At 44.3% G+C, this 17952-nt stretch overlaps 1 protein-coding gene across 1 annotated transcript; it reads left to right on the forward strand.

The window, feature by feature from the left end:
• The first annotated feature begins 1536 nt into the window (after positions 1-1536).
• TRIM38 (tripartite motif containing 38) lies at positions 1537-17167 on the forward strand. The gene is made up of 6 exons (XM_080807302.1): positions 1537-2081; positions 4047-4142; positions 6256-6486; positions 7513-7535; positions 7632-7744; positions 15243-17167. The coding sequence occupies exons 1-6, from the start codon at positions 1677-1679 to the stop codon at positions 15764-15766; spliced, it is 1392 nt and encodes a 463-aa protein (XP_080663428.1). The 5' UTR covers positions 1537-1676; the 3' UTR covers positions 15767-17167.
• Positions 17168-17952: the final 785 nt, after the last annotated feature.

Genomic DNA, 17952 nt, shown 5'->3' on the forward strand with positions numbered 1-17952 from the left:
CCCGCGGGCGCCTCCTCCCGGGCGCTCGCGGGCGTCTCCTCAGACCGCCTTCCGGGCGCTCGCGGCCCGCCTCCCACAGCAGTTTCGCTTCTCAGTTCGCGGGCGGCCGGGCCTCGGGCGGCGGCGGCGGCGGCGGCGGCGGCGGCGGCGGCGGCGGCGAGTACGTGGCGGGCGGCGGTGGGGGAGGGTGGGGGGCACCAGCGTCCGGGCGGGGGGCGGAGATGCGCGCGGGGGTGGGGGGAGCTCGGGGGTGTGGGGGGCAGCGTGGGGGGCCCGTGTGCGGGTGCCCGCGCCGCCGGGACCCTGCCCGCGTTCCCGGCGGCTGTCCGGCTCCTGCACCCGCGGAGCGCCCGCCGGGCCTGGGGAGCCGTGGGCTGCGCGGTGAGGGAGGGCGGCCGCCCCGCACGCTCGGGGCCTCCCGAGGGGAGCGCCGCGCCCCGGCGCCGGGGAGCCGGCTGTGGCCCGGGGGAGAAGCCGCCTGCCGGGGAAGGGAGGTCCCCGGAGGAAATCCGCCGTGACTGCGAGCGACCGGCCCTGGCTCTCAGATGCCGGCAGCCGCCTCGCAGCCGGAGCCGAAGCCCCGATTTCGTGTCTGGCCCTGTCCTTGCAGAGGCTGCTCCTCGCACCTCGGCGCCCCTGCCCGCCAAGGCGCGGGGCTGGGGAGGGGGGACAGGGCGAGGTTCCCCAAGCCGCTGCCAGCCGCAGTGGGTGCCTCAGGTCAGGCCTCCCTGTCACCCGTCGTCAGGTCCTCGCCGCTGGACACCAAGAGGCCAAGCCCCCGGAACACCCCCGGGGCGCGGCCTCCCCCACACCCTGGCTTCTGCAAACCCCCCACCCCGAGAACCACGCCCTGGCCTGGAGGGGAGCCGGTCCCCTCCCTCATTCCGCAGGAGCGCTGTTCCCGGGGACAACCCTTCTTTTCCCAACTCTTTCCAGATCTTTCCCTCAGGACTGAGAGGACAACAGCAAAGACACATTGATTCTTCCCGTTGCCTGATTTACTTTTGTTATTGGGGCTCCGTTGAGACATTAGTAACCCGGTGCCTTTTGTCCCCCGTGGGGGGGGAGTGGGGGCAGAGAGAGCTGGCAGTGGGGTTCCAGCAGAGTCAAAGTTGACGACCTCAGGGGAGTCCTTCATGGCCACCCAGTTACTTCAGGGTTGCTCCCAGTCCCGAAGAAGCGGTTCTGGTATAAGGATTCTTGATGTTTGTAGAGTAGGAGTTTCACACTCCCTCGCTTGAGTTCTGTCTTGCTCCAGCTTTGGTGAGGAAGCCTTCCTTGCTCTCTGTCTCTGTCAGTGCTGGGTCTGAGAAAACGTCGTGCACCCATGGAGTGTTGCATATGGGCCATCATGGAGCCTCCAGTGGCCCCAGCTGTTAAGCATATGGCTAGCGGGATTGAGAAACCGAATTTTAAGTTTTATTTAATTTTAATTAATTTAAATATAAGTGGCCACATGGGATCGTGACCGCCATTTTCCACAACACAGTCTCATTTTATGTACCATCTTAATCCCAGTGCATCTCATCTCTCTAGAGAGAAGACTCTAGGACCTGTGGAGGCTGGTGGCCTCCCGTGCGGTGCATGGCTGGGAGGCTCAGGTGAGGTGTATTTCCATACCTGTGGATTTTCATCCCTGCCTCTAGATCCCATATTGGAACTTGTCAGGAAAAGCCATGGCCTCAGCCACCAAGAAGATGAAGGAGGAAGCCACGTGTGCCATCTGCCTGTCCCTAATGTCTGAGCCTGTGAGCATCAGCTGTGGACACAGCTACTGCAATCAGTGCATCATCAGCTTCCTTGAGAACCAAGGCCCTGCGGACACCTCGTCCAATACGTTCCCCTGCCCCCACTGCCGGGCTCCGTTTCGACTGGCCAGCCTCCGGCCCAACAAGCAGCTGGGGAGTCTCATTGAAGCCATCAAGGAGATGGAGCACGAGATGTCATGTGAGGAGCACGGAGAGCACCTCCACCTGTTCTGCGAAGACGAGAGCCAGCTCATCTGCTGGCGCTGTGAGCGGTCACCGCGGCACAAAGGGCACCACACAGCCCTCATCGAGGACGTATGCCAGGACTACAAGGTGAGCGTGTGGGTTGGCAGGCTTTGGCAGGTGCCGCTCCCATGCTGCTCCCTGGGGACCGAGGTTATTTAGCATATAACCTGAGACGATGATCCTGAAACACAGCTGTCATCGTGTCACCCTTCATGTCACGTCTTTCGTGATATGAGAAATAGTGTATTGTGGGTCCTCACTGAGTCAAGTCCTGGCCGTCCATCCTGACCTTCAACACGAGGGTCCCGCTCTTGCCCCCCTCCCTTCTTGCTTGCGACGGTGGACGTCTCCCTGCTCTGGATCGCCATGTGCTTGGCCGCAGACCTGCGTGTGTTATTGCTTTGCCCCATGTATGTAATTTTAACAGTGGGTGAGACCATATGATGCACTTTGAAAACACAGGAGACAAAGACATACCACCTTTTAGGTATCCTACAGTCCAGTGGGGAAGACAAATCAGTAAAAGAGACTGCGTGGAATCAGCTGGTTGGGTGGGGAGGAAGATCACCAAGGGGTGGGGAGTGCTCAAGTGGGTCTGAGCAGCCTTTCCAGAAGTGACTCCTGAAGAGCACGGAACAGTCAACGGCAGGTGGAGGCCCGGAGAGAAGAGAGGGCGTTCCGGGCGGAGGAGACCATAGGTGCGAGGGCATAGGCAGGGCGGGCGATGTACGGAAAGCCAGGTGATGGCCTCGGAAAGGAGGTTGGCCCGGAGCTGTGGTGTCAACTCACTCTAAGTTGTAGCCCAGAGTGGTACTGCCCACTGGGGGGTTTTATTTGCAGATTGAAGGATCAGGTTGACATTGAAAAGGGCATTCTGGCCGCCTGCTGAAAGTGAAAGGTGTATCCAGGAGGAAAATTCAGCTTATTCCTGTAAGAAGGGGGAAGGGGTAGTTTCAAGCAAGATTCAGGAAGGCGAGCTAAAGGATTGGAAAATGATTGTTCATGGAGGATGAAGTGGAGGGAGAGGTTTGGGGCAACTCCTGTTTCTCACTCAGAAGCAGTAAAGAAGGCGGGCCTTTGCTCTAGGGAATGAAGAAAGGGCACAGTCCTGCTGCCATATTCGCTCCCTGTCCTGCCTCGATTTGAAGAAAATGTCCCCAGTGTGGGGCTCCTTGTTCCTGCCCCCATGAGGTGGAGGTGGGCTTGTAGTGGGTTCTGGGTCCCCCGGATAGCAATGGCAATATAGTCTTTGACATGTCTCATAGAGCCCTTTCTCAAAAGTGCTCAAGAATTAACGGGTGTGCTCACTGAATTTACAGAAGACAGGAGCTGATCTTTTAGAATTGATCACAAGCAGCAATTTTGGTCAGCTTCAAATTCCTTTCCATGGAAATGTGAACAACTATTTTGAAAAATAACCCCAAAACTTGATATAGATACAAAATCATTTTAGATTGGCTTCACGAATTACCACTCTTCAAAGATAGCAGAGCTCCCCTCCTGCATTAACTGTTCCTGGTAACTTTAGCTGACATCCCGGTCTTCCCTTCCCAACTGAACATAACACATTCAGAGTTCCCCATGCCTCGCCCTGGCATTGGTTATGTTTGGTTCAACACATTATTTTATAAAATCTTCCTGTAGATGATGATTAGATGTTCTGTGTGAAGTGTTTCCCGGGCAAGACCATAGTGGATATGGCTCAGGCTCTGGGGTAGCAGACGAAGTTGGAACCGCAGCTCAGCTCAGCAGCCACTCAGAACTGTCTATGAGGGGGTTACAGCACTCGGGCAAGTTAGTTAACCTCTTTCTAAGCCTCAGTTTCTACTGCCCAGAAATGGTGTTAAGAATCCTACCAATTGCTCTGTGCTGCCAAGGGAATCAAATCTGTGATTGCACATACAGCCTTCGGCGCGCTTCCTAAACTACTGTAATGGCTCAGTGTGTATTCAGTGTTATCCTAAGAGTCTTGGAGGGCTGAGGTTCCCCTTAACGTGCCTTAATGGAGAGTTACTAATTGAATGGACTTTATTCACCCGATTTTTCCTTCAGGAGAAGCTTCAGAATGCTGTGACCAATTTGAGGCAACTGGAAGAGGAGTGTATGAAACTGAAGTTGTTCACAACGAAGCAGATAAGCGAATGGAATGTACGAATTTGCGTTTATTGATCTCAAGCTCTTTTCTACCCTCGAGCGCAGGCATGGGGGATGGTTGGCAAAACACAATGATAATTTATTTTTAGGAAACCAGACCAAATGAAACCAGATGAAATCCCAAAAAGAAACCATTTTTTTTTAATACCCCTAGTTGTCTACATCTGTGAGAATTTATTTCCGATCCCTTCAACTTTTCAATAGTAATTGGCTAGGATTCCTGATACCTTAGGAGAAGCAGAATTGGTATGTCTATTTTAGTTAGAGCCGTCATTGACCAGGCTTCAAATTTGAAATACCTTAAAGTGCCTTCCTGGTTTGAAGGCCTTAACTTTATTACTTCGGCACACTTAGCACAGTGCGGGCCGTGGCGCTCAGCCTTGCAGGTTCAGAAGTCAATCTTTGTGAACATTAAGGAAATAGAATCACTCCAGGTTGAGACACATAGTCCTCAAGCTCATGAGGTTGGTAAAAGAAGTCTGATTTATAAAGAGGGTCACAACTTTGCAAGAACCTATACACTTCAATTGCAGACTTAGAGTCTCTAAGATGATCCCATGGCTGACTAGTTCCCCATGATCAGAGATGCATTCCTTTATGGAAATATTTATGTAACCCATCAACTTGTAGCCAAATGCCTCAGGCTGGTGGACCATTTTGCCTCTCTCAGGGGTCTCTTCCTGCCTCTGCCCTGATCCTTTGTGTGTGGATGCTAAACTCCCAAAGGATGCTGTCACTTCCCTCATTTCTGGGATCTTGGGCCATGGGTAGGATCTTGATTATAGCTAATATATACAGAAACCCCATCCATGACCCTTCTAGCACATCCTCTCAGTTATCAAAACACTGAGTTCGGGAAGCACTAGTGGAAATTGCAGTTCTCTATCTCCCAAATTTGAAAGCCTGACCCAGAAAGACTTATATCTCTTGGCTTCTGTCACTTTTACACGTGAAGATGATTACTTGGACCCCAGACTGGTGGTGAATATTTCTCTATTAACTATGATAAAAGCCTGCCACCCAGACCTCCCCCTGCTGAAACCATGGACTTCCCTACTAGCTTGTTTTTTTTGAGCCCAATCTCCATGATCTTTATTACAAGCTGTTGCTTCCAGAAATTCCCTCAGGCTCAGAAATACCTCCTTACTGGGGCACCTGTTTGGCTCAGTGGGTTAAAGCCTCTGCCTTCGGCTCGGGTCGTGATCTCAGGGTCCTGGGATCAAGCCCTGCATCAGGATCTCTGCTCAGCGGGGAGCCTGCTTCCCTCTCTCTCTCTGCCTGCCTCTCTGCCTACTTGTGATCTCTCTGTCAAATAAATAAATAAAATCTTTAACAAAAAAAAAAAAAAGAAAGAAAGAAATACCTCCTTACCTCCCAAATAAAAATTCAGTTTTTTTCCTCTGTTACTGATAAAGTGTTTGACCTCAGCTCTAGTTCCGTGATTAAATTATCTGGCACTCCTGCCCCTCCTTCTTCCTGCATCTTGGCTGAAGAAGAAGGAAATCAGGTGACTGTCGAGAATCATGATAACTCTCCCACATCGGAGTGCTTGCCTCCTAGGCATGACTCGGCAGCGGGCAGTCTGTGACGTTCTTCTAGCTCCAGTGACCGAGAAGACATTCTTCTGTGTGTGTTAATATACACATAACATACAATTTTCCATTTTAATCATTTGTAAGCATACAGTTCATTGGTGTTAAGTGCTTTAACTATCACCACTGTCTATGAGTGGGAACTAATAGTGGAAACTGAACTCCGGAACTTTTTCATCATCCCAAGCTGAAACTCTGTACCCATTAAACACTAACTGCCCAGTCCTTTCTCCTCTCAACTTCTGGTAACCCTGTTCCACTTTCTGTCTCTACGAATTTGGCTAGCGTAGGTAGCTCATATAAGCGGAATCATATAATATTTGTCCTTTTGTTTCTGGTTTATTTCACTTAGCATAATGTCTTCAGGATTCATCCACGTCATAGCATACGTGAGAATTTCATTCCTTTTTAAGTCTTCATAGCATGTCACTATCTGTATGCCATATTTTACCAATTCATTCATCGATGGACGTTTGGCTTGTTTACACCTTCTGAGCATACTCTCTTGACTCTAGGAGAAGATAGAGATTGAGAAACAAAAAATCCAGTCTGACTTTAAAAATCTTCAGAGCTTCCTACAAGAAGAGGAGAAGTCTCATCTGTGGAGGCTGGAGAAAGAGAAGGAGCAGACTCTGAAGAGACTGAGAGATAATGAGGCCACTCTGGAACAGAAGAGCCAAGAACTCAGGAGTCACATCCTGGAACTAGAGGAGAAGTGTCAGAGCTCAGCCCAGAAGTTGCTGCAGGTGGGGCTGTGCCCTCGGGGGAAGGAACCCTTGAGCTATTAAGAGAAGAAGAAGTGGGAGGGAACATGGGCAGATGGGTGAGGCCTGCCTCCCTCACTCAAAAGTGGCACATGGACATGGGGAATTGAAAGAAATGTTTCTTTGAGGTATACCTCAGCATTGGGCGGCCTTTGCTAGTCTATAGTGAATCACAAAAATCTGTTTCTGTGACTCGGAAAAATATAGCCCTTCTGATGGATATGGTGGGGTCCTTGGCTAAAGGGACTCATGGGGTAACTTTTGCTACCATTTGCCTCTGATCCATGTGCACAGAACCCTGACTGTCGTACTGCCTCCTGAAGCACTCCACCAGCTAGCTGACTGCTGGGTGATCGAGGGGGACACCAACACGAGGGACAGTATTTTCCCTAATCCGCTTATAGAGCCCTCCACGGCTCTGTGGGGCCTCCTTTCAGCTGTATGAAAGATCTACCCCGTTAAGATAAATTATGCCTGGAGCTATTAGTTCCAGTTCCTTCCAGTAGGACTCAGGTTACACTGTAAATGGGAGATGATAGCATGACTGCTGTACTGCCGTGTGTCACCTGCTGCCACCATCTTAGTGGGCCATTCTCAGGGGCTATGCACGGTTTCACCGCTAAGGACCCTTAGTGAGAGGTGATGTGGGCTCACTCTGAAAGGAATTCGATCACTGAAAGCAAGTCTTGCCAGAGGAAGCTTTGCTAGGGCAAAGCTCCTAGGCCTCTTCCCGAAGCATCCCACAGGCTGTGGGATTGCAGACACCATAGCCACCCACAGATCTCAGCCGGAAAGACAGCAGACTCAGGCGCTGGTACACATCCTGCCATGCTGAATATCCCAGGCGTCTGGGATGGGAATCATTCTGTCTGAGTATCCATCAGTATTTAAGGCTAGAGTCACTCTCTTCACTTCTTTGGAAAGAGCATGTATAGAGAACAGCCCCATGTGCCAAGCCTCATGAAATACTGATGTTTCCACTTACTTTTTGTCTGTGTTTCTCTGTAGGATGTGAAAGACACTTTGCGCAGGTAAGTCCTTTATGAGCGCACGAGGGAAGAGGTATGGGTACGTAAAGGTGAGTGGGCTGTCTCACTGAAGAAGTATTTGGCCTCTGCTTATTCTAGGAGTTGGGCTATGACGTTGGAGAGACCAGACGCCCACTCTCTGGAGCTTCATGCCGTGTGCAGTGTTTCTGAGCTTTATTTTGATGTGAAGAAAATGTTAAGGAGCTATCAAGGTATGTGAAGAAGCCCTAAATGCTATGGATGGAAGGGACCTTAAGTCACAGCCACGTTCACCGCCTGCCCCTGGGCAGCCTCACAGCCAGAGAGGTCGTTTAGTGATTTCAGTGGCACTGTCTTGCCCTCCCCTTGTTAGCATGCTCTAGTGCTTAGACAGGACACAGCGTACTGGTTATCTGTGCGGACCTTTCGCATTCCTGATCCCCATATATTAGCTGTGTCACCCCAGGCACATAACTTCCTCAGTTTCCCCAGCTCAAAAATGAAGATATGGACAATCCCTGCTTCATTGGGTTACCATGAAAAGTAAGTGTGTCAACATGTGTAAAGTGCTTAGTGCAGTATCTGGGATATAGTGTTTGTGGTTAATATTTTAGTCAACTCTCAGAGCAATGTAGGAAAGATCAGTGAACATTATGGGCTTTGATTCAAATGGTTTCAGGACCTTGACCCAGACAACACAGATGGGAAATATTAGAACCATAATGAAAACTAAAATTTACCAATTCCAAAGCCTCAGCTTCCTGAATCATTGATTCTGTTAATCTGTGCTTTCTATATTTCTGCAATATGTTATTTATAATTACAAAATTTAAAAAGCTCTGAAAACTGAACACTTTTTAAAATTTGTTTGACTACAAAATCAGACCTAACCTAAAATAATTTGGAGACTGTATTATATCTTCCAGTGAACAGATTTAATAGCTTAAAACAACACACACATATTATCTCATGAATTTTGTGGTCAGAAATCTGGGCACAGCTTAGTTGGTCCTTTGTTTAAGGTTTCACAAAGCTGCATAGTAAGGTGTTGGCCAGGCTGGGGGGAAGGATTCTCTTCTAAGCTAACCCAGGTTGTTGGCAGAATTCATTTCTTTATTATTATGGGGCATAGGGCCCTGGCTTTTTGTGAGCTGTTGGCTGGAGGCTGCCCTCAGCTTCTAGAAGGCACCCCTCAACCACTTGCACATGGGCTTCTCAACATGGCCAGTTACTTCTTCAAAGTGAGCTCAAGAGAATGTCTCTGGAGCATGTCCTTTAGAAAGATGGAGTCCCATATAATGAAATGTAGTCTTAGGAGTCACATCCCATCATTTTTGCCATATTCTGTTGGTCAGAGGCAATTCACAGGTCCTGCCCACACTCAGTTGGAAGGAATTGCATAAGAGCATGAACACCAGAAGGCAGGGACTCTGGGAAGGCCAAACCAAATCTAACAATACATTAAAAAAAAAAAAAAGAAACCTATTGCTATGATCAAGTGGGATTTATTTCTGGGGTGCAAAGGTGGATCGATATTGGAAAATCAAGAATGTGATACATCACAACAGAGAAAGGGTAAAAAAACCATATGATCATTTCAATAGATGCAGAAAAAGCATTTGACAAACTATTAATATCTATTCATGATGACAACCCTCAACAAAGTAGGTTTAGAAGGAACATACCTCAACATAATAAAGGCCATATATGAAAAACCCATCACTAACATGCTACTCAATGGTGAAAAACAGAACTTTACACCTACAGTCAGGAACAAGACAAGGATGTCCACTCTTCCCACTGTTATTCAACAGATACTGGAAGTAGTAACCACAGCAATCAAACAAGAGAAATAAATAAAAGGCATCCAAATCTATTAAGGAAGAAGTAAGACTTTCACTATTTGTAGATGAAATGATACCTTATATGGAAAACCCTACAGACACCACCAAAACACTACTAGAACTACTAGAACTAAATTTAGTAAAGATGCAGGATACAAAAATCAATATACAGAAATCTGTTGCATTTTTCTACACTAATAATGAAGTAGCAGAAAGAGAAATTAAGGAAACAATCCCATTTACAATTGCACCAAAAGTAATAAAATACCTAGGAATAAATTTAACCAAGGAGGTGAAAAATCTGTACTCTGAAAACCGTAAAACACTGATGAAAGAAATTGAAGACAATACTAACAAATGGAAAGATATTCCAGGCTCATGGATTGGAAGACCAAATATTGTTAAAATGTCTATAGTACCCAAAACAATCTACAGATTTAAGGCAATCCTTATCAAAATACCAACTGCATTTTTAACAGAGGTTAGAACAACACTGACAAAAAATTCTGAGTCCAAAATGCATCTGGCCCCAGGGAGTTCAGATAATGATTATGGACCTGTATTTGTTTTCCCCTCAAGTTAGCAACAAACAACAATAAGAACAGCTACAAAACAAAACAACTCTGTATTTGATCCTGTAAAGAGATTCAGAAAAGGAAAAAACAGGACTCCATGCAAATCACATCCAGATCACTGAGCTGATTTGTCTTACAGGATTACAAAATTGTGCAAGTCAATCTCTTTCTAAAACGACCTCATCTTTTTACTAGATAATCCCCTTTCTTTTTTAGAACCCTTATTAAAACTTTTCTTGTTTCAAAAGTAATACAAATAAATTGTAATCAGTCAAACTATATAGATAGATACGAAGAAAAATTCAAGGTTTCTCCTACCCTTCTCCAATCCTACTTCTCCAGGTTACAAGATCTATGTCTTTTTCTGTTTTTTATTTTATTTTATTTTTTTAACAAACATTTAGTATATAGAATGTCACTTGTTGCTTTCAAAAGCTAATGTTCCATGAGTATATCATAATTATATGTAACCATAGCCCTGCCACTGGAGGTTCGGGCTGCTTCCAGCACTTGGAGATCACAACATTGCTTCAATAACAGTGTAGGCCACGCAACCTTCCATCCTTGCATTTTCATTCCTGTAGGGCGCACATCCAGCCCTGGGCTTGCTGGATTTGTTAATCCCAGTGCACATTATGTGGGCCAGTGTGGCAATGTACAGTCTCACAAGCACCAAGAAAAGCAACTTACAGATACCAGGCACTCTCTCCATGACAGATGAGGAAACCTTCACATATGTTACCTGTTTTATACCACAGCCCTCTCTGTAGGAAGCATTTTCACTTTATAGATGAGGAAGCTAAGACAGAGAGGCAACCGATAAGTGGAAAGTCAGGTAGTATCTCCCAGAACATACTCTCTTAATCACTCTACAGTGTGGCAAAAAAACGAATGTATTGTGTTTTCGAATCCATTGTTCAGTGGCATGGGCGCTGAAGTTTATGTCTAGTTGGTTTTGTTTGTTGCTGGTGCACACCATGCCGCTGGGAACATTCTTCTCCATGGGTCCTTGTGTTCAGTGAATGCTTTCCTCTGAGGATATACCTTAAATTGAAAATGCTGCTGTGTAGGGGTGTGCATTTAATGTGACTAGACACTGCCCATCTTGAAATTGTGTCACTTTATATCCTGCAGACAACATAAGAGCGCTGACCGTTTCATATCTCCCTGATTCTTTGCTTATAATTTATAATTTTTGATAATCTGATGGATCTGAAATAGTACCTAATTGTGGACTTAATTTGTGTTCTATGATTTCCCTAGCAAGGTTGAGCCTTTTGTAAGTCCATTAACCTTTTAGCCTTCTTCTATGATTTACCCATGATTTGCTCTGATTGAAGCATTTTTCTATTGGGTTCTTTCTCTTTCTGACTCACAGGAACTTATCATAGCTAGTATCTCTGGTATACATATGACATTTTACATTTTCATTCTATCTTTTGATGTATAGGGTTTCAAGACACATTTTCCTTCAAAGTCTGTGACTCTTGTTTCCAAAGAGCTCTGTCATCATCAATGGCATTGAATTTATCAGTGAGTTAGTTGTATTGATAGGATCATGTGGTTTCTCTCCATTAATCTGTTTATGTGGTGATTATGATAATTTATTTTCTAATGTTAAACTATAGTTGCAGTCTCAGGAAAAGCTAAATTTTGATATATATATATACACACATATATGTATATGTATATATATATATATAGTGTATATAACATACAGGTTTGATAGCCAAATATTAATTTGTCATGAAGATCATTGTTGTGCTGCAGTTATGTTGCTCGATAAGGGTTAGTTGCATAGAGCAGTTAAACAAATAGTCCCCTGGGCAAACAGGAATCCTGACTTTAGAAAGTAAAGAAAGTTTAGCTGTCCCCGCATATACTCTGATAGCATGATGACTATGGTGGAGTTATGATGGAGACAGTCGCTAAGTATGTCAGGAGAGGCTGCTTACACATCAGACCTCCTCCCGGTTAAATGACTCATATGCTTTCCTGGTAAGTGTGCCTCTGCAAACACCTTCCTTCCCCATTACTATGACTAATACTCAACCAGCTCTGTTGATGACAACATTGTATGTTGGCTCCTCACCTTGACTTTTTGACTCTCAGTCTAGTTGGTAATAAAAACATCCCAGTCTTTTCATACAATTAGACACACAAACAGAATATTATATATCTAATAATACATATTAAAACATTTGACATATATAGAGATTTTATTTTTATTATGATATATTCCATGTGACATATAGTATATAATGATATATATCAGATGACTATTTAAATAATAATTATATAACAATTATATAATTAATATGTATGATTAATAATATAAGTTACATAATATATTGTAAAATATGTAATATGTATGATAAACATTAAATATATAACATATACATTTATACATATATAAAAAGTAAAGTAGGTATGTATAAAATACAATTATATATACATGTAAAATTTGACTTATTATTTATATTATTTTGTTTAGGATTTTTATGTCTATGTCTATAAGTTACAGGGTTCTGTAATTCTCTATTTGAAAGATTTGATATGAGATTACCATTTTCCCTTGACTGGTAGAATTTCTTTAAAAACTGACACGGTCCCTTTTTATTTGGTGTATGTGCATGTTTTATTATCTGTGGGTAAATTTTAAACTCCTTATTATATTTCTTTAACAGTAGGTCTGTTCATGTTTTTTTTTTTTTTCTGAAGGAATTTTACGAAGAACTGTTTTTCTAGAAAGTTATTCATGTTGTTGATGTTTTCAACTTTCTTAGTAGCATAAAGTTTACCATAAATTCTCTTAATTTTTAAATTTCTATATTCATTTCAATTTTGTCTTTTTTTCTCCCTTGATAAATCTTTTTTCGAGGTTTGTCTATTTTATTAGTCTTTTCATGAAATCTACTGCTGGCTTTTCCCTTTCCATTGCATTCTTATTTTCCTTCATTTCATTGATTTATTGTTTAAACTTTATTTTCCTTTTTAAAAAAAATTCTCTTGGGCGCCTGGGTGGCTCAGTTGGTTGGGCGACTGCCTTCGGCTCAGGTCATGATCCCGGACTTCCGGGATCGAGTCCCGTATAGGGCTCCCAGCTCCTTGGGGAGTCTGCTTCTCCCTCTGACCTTCTCCTCGTTCATGTTTTTTCTCACTCATTCTCTCTCAAATAAATAAATAAAATCTTTTAAAAAAAAATTCTCTTTGGGTTTCTCTGTTCTTTTTTTTTTTTTTTTAAGATTATTTATTTTTTTATTTAGAGAGCACCTGAGCAGGGGGAAGGGCAACGGGAGAGGGAAAGAGAGCCTCTCAAGCAGCCTTCCCACTGAACACGGAGACCCATGTGGAGCTTGATCTCATGGCCCTGAGATCATGACCTGAGCCTAAATCAAGAGTTGGATGCTCAACCTGCTGAGCCACCCAGGAGCCCCATTCTCTGTTCTTTTCCTATTTTAACCTGCATAGTTAGCTCCTTAATTTCCAGCTTTTTTTCTTTTCCTAAAATAAGTACTTAAAGGTTATCAATTTTCTGGAAAATTCTGCCTTAGCTTCATTGTATAATTTTTTAGTATGTAGCATTTTATTATTGCTCAAGTCTGTATATCATATTATGATTTAGAAATATTTAAATTTCCTAATATTGAGAAGATTTTTTTATTGATCTTTTTTAATTGGTTTCTAACCTAATTGTATTGAGGTGAGAGAACATGATCTGTGTAATATAGAGTCACTGGAATTTGTTCAGACTCGCTTTCTGACTAGTCTTTACTAAGTTAGTACATATTCCACCTATACTGGAGAAAAGTGCATATTCTCTTTATTAATGGCTGAGCTTTACCTCTATTTATTAGATTGGGCTTGTTGGGTTGTTCAGATCTTCTATATCTTTCCTTTTTTGCCTGCTTGATCTATCAATTATGGAGAAAAAGAATGTTAAAATATCTCATGATGGTTGTAGAATTGTCAGTTTCTCCTTGTAATTCCATAATTTTTACTTAGTATATTTTGAGACTACATTATCAGTGCATGCTTACTTGGAATTAGGATATCTTCCTAGTCAATTAATGTATTTTTCTCTGTTAGGTAACCCTTTTCATCCTTGATAATACTTTGACTTAATATCATTTGATATCATTATATAACTGTAACAGCTATATAACTATATTATCCATCCTTTAACTGTCAACCTTCCTGTGACTTTTTGTTGTATGTGTCACTTACAAGCTATCTGAGGTAAAAATTTTTTTAAATTTTTTAATTAACATATAATGTATTGTTAGCCCCAAGGGTACAGGTCTGTGAATGGCCAGGTTTACACACTTCACAGCACTCACCACAGCACATACCCTCCCCAACGTCCATAACCCAACCACCCTCTTCCTCCCCCCTCCCCCCGGCAACCCTCAGTTTGTTTTGTGAGATTAAGAGTCTCTTATGGTTTGTCTCCCTCCTGATCCCATCCTGTTTCATTTATTCTTTTCCTACCCCCCGAACCCCCCATGTTACATCTCCACCTCCTGAGATACAATTTTTAAAATCCAATTGATATCTTCACCTTCAAGTGGTATTGCCAAACTGTAAGCATTTTAATTTCTTAACTTGGGTTTTCCTGTATCATTAAGAGAATATCAATTGAAACCTCACATTTTTTTGAATCAGGCTCATGATAAGAACAGATCAAATAGCATTTAATAAAGGAATTACCTACAGAGGTGAAGACTGGGGTCATTACCAAGGAACAGTGAAGCAGCCAGGGCTAGGAACGTCCCTGGAGCCCTTAGGAGCAGGTGGAGGGCACGTCATTGCAGGAGAGTGTGCCCAGAGGCAGAGGAAGGCAGACCCTGCAAGTGATAGGCAGTAGGGAGGGACTTGGGACTCTTAACTCTGCCTCTTTTTGCCCTGTGGTCTCCTCTAGTACTTCCCTTTGGCTCTGGAGAGGACAGTAACCACGTCAACTCTGGTTAGTTCTTTTCCTTGACTCCTCTGAGTGACTAAGATGGTGATGCTGATGAAGAGGATATTATTATCATTACCACTGACTGGGCACTTACTATATTCCGGGAATTTTACTCAGCACTGAGCATACAGGATCCCATTCAGTTCTCCCACTAGTCTTTGTGCCGGATACGATAGTTTCTACTTCCTATATAACAAAACTGAGTCTTAGAGAGTGACTTGTCTAAGCTGTCATGGCTAGTAAGAGACAATGCTTGGATCTGAGGACAGGCTGGTTTTATTTAAATTAAACTGTGCTCCTGGCAACAGAAAATTATTTATTTATCTACTTACTTCTTTATTGTTTTCAGTCAATGTGACTCTGGATCCAGATACAGCTCATCGGGAGCTCATTCTGTCTGAGGATCGGAGACAAGTGACCCGTGGATGCCCCCAGGAGAATCTGGACAATTCTTCTAAGAGATTTAGTATCTTACCCTGTATTTTGGGCTGTGAAGGCTTCACTTCAGGAAAACATTACTTTGAAGTGGATGTGGGAGAAGGAACTGGGTGGGACTTAGGAGTCTGTCTGGACAGCGTTCACAGGGACGTTGGTTTGATGCAGAAGCCTCAGTCTGGATTCTGGGCCATTAGACTGTGCAAAAAGAAAGGCTACTTAGCGCTTACCTGTCCCATAACTTCCCTTTCTCTGGCAGAGCAGCCTCTGGTTGTGGGGATTTTTCTGGACTGTGATGTCGGACTTGTATCCTTTTACAACATGACCACTGGATCCCACATCTTTACCTTCCCAAAGGCCTCCTTCTCTGATACTGTCCGGCCCTATTTCCGGGTTTATCAACATTCACCTTTGTTCCTGCCTCCCCCAGACGAGTAAGGAAAGAAGTAAAATCTCCTTCTTGGTTTAACTAGCATAGAAAATATAATGTCAATCCTGTGGGGGCAGAAATCTGGTCTGTTTTCTTCACTTCGTGTACTCAGAACAGTGCTGGGCTTTTAGTGGCTGCATAATAAATCTGCTTTGAATGAGTGGACAGAACGATGGCAAAAATACCACAGATGGTCAGCCTGAGCTGGGGAAGCCAGACAATAGCAATGATCATGCATTGTCTTCTCCGACCCCCAAGCCCCTCAGTGGGTTCAGAGCTTTGATTTCCAAGAGTTTTGGGGTGACCTGCAGGGTGACCTGGAGGTCAGGAGGTCTGAGTTCTCCCAGCTTGTTCGATGCCATAGGAACTCATGGCTGGGGGGTGAGGGAAATTGCGGTTGTCTCTACCAGCTGTGAGAAAAAGCAGGGGGGCCAACAGAGTGACTCTTCCAACCTCTGGCATAGCTCCGATGATGCAGCGAGGACGGATGCCGTCCAGACCTGGTGAGCTCTGCCTGTTGCAATAACACGTCTCGTATGAAAGAGGAGTTGAAATTGGCTTATAGGGGTATGTTTCAAATGGGAAGGAGATTCAGAATAATAACAGATTTTCTTGGGGGACTCGGTACTGGAAAAGGAGTTGATATGGCGAGATCATGGTAAAGTCAGCCAAGCCACAAACAACATAAATGATGGAGGTGTGATGGCTGGGTCTTTAGAAGCTGTCCTAGATGCTACAGATGGCGGAAGTGTGGCTAACAGGAAGCTCGTAAATTTGTGGAGGTGCCATACCAGCCCTGGATTCTATGGATTTCCTGGACTTTCTACATTTTCTGGACTGTCTACATGGGAGAGATATGAACTTGCTTCAGCCACTATCATTTTGGGTTTTCTGTTCAATGGAAATTAATCCAATCTTCCAGGACCCAGTGAGTTGCTATTCCTTTAAAAAAAAAAAAAAAAGTAGCCATAAAATCATCTACTCCTTATTTGTTTTGTTTCCATGTATTTAACTGGTGTTCTGTAACTTTCTGAACTTTATTTGTACGTATGGGTTTGTTTAGTTTTTCATTTCCCTTCTTGAATCAGTCAGGTCATTCAGTTTCTCTTAAAAAGCAACTTATCAAAGTTTTCAAATGTATTTGCACATAATTCTTCAAATTGCTCTCAAAACTAATATTTCCTGTCTATGCTCTTTCAGACTTCCATTTTATTTCCTGTTTTCTCTTTTAAAAAACCTCTATTACAGTAGCTAATGGTTTGTCTAATATAGTAGCATTTCTTCCTGTTAAGGACTAGCAGAACTTATCTTTTGTTCTATAACTTGCTTGCACTCCAGTTTCTCATTGTATCTTAATTTTCCTTATGATTTACAAAGGTTTATTTTGTTAATAAAAAACATTTTTTTTAGTTGAATGTTTATCATCATTCTTTCGTGCTTAGCAAACTAAGCGTTTAACGGTATGGACTTTTCTCTGAGCAGGGTACTCGGTTCTAGGCCCTGCCAACATTAGGAGGACACTCCTCACTGGGCAAGACCACATTCCAAGATGTAGGATGGAAAAAGGGACATAGATGTAGAGCAAAGGGCCTGTGGGCAACAGCTAATTTCTATGTAGCTTCCGAAAACCTACCGTACGCCTTCCTGCTCGCATTGCATTAGCAAGAACCGATGGGCAGAGGCTGCGTGCGGTAGCCTGTACGTACTTAGCCAGAAAAGAAGAGGGCCCCCCAGTGCCCCTTCTTCGGACCTTCTAGACATCCTCTCCTGCTGCAGTTGCTTGCAAGGTCAGTTATGTGTGGTGTCCGTGGTCCTGCAGCAGAGGACCAGGGACAGGGCACAGCAGGAAGGAGAGACAGCAATTGAGGGAGCCAGAGGAGTACAACTGAGCAACCCACCCAGAGTCTGTGCACCTAAACTCACCTTGGCCCAGAAGGCGAATGCTGGCCTCACAGGCCTCGCCTTCCTGAATGAGTCATCTACCTTTCCCGCCTCTCACCTTCCGTACGTGGTGGTCTTCTCTTTGGTCCTGAACAGGGCCAAGGTTGTTTTGGCCCCAGGGCTTTTGAGCGTGCTGTGTTCTAGGTTCAGAGCAGCCTTTAAGCATCTGCTTTTTTCTGAAGCTGGGTGAGCTCATTCTGGTCACCAGCTGTGCAGACAAGAGGTGGGTGGCGATTCACATCCCAGGAGGGAA

This window comes from Martes martes (assembly GCF_963455335.1).
Source record: "Martes martes genome assembly, chromosome: 6".
Lineage (NCBI taxonomy): Eukaryota > Metazoa > Chordata > Mammalia > Carnivora > Mustelidae > Martes > Martes martes.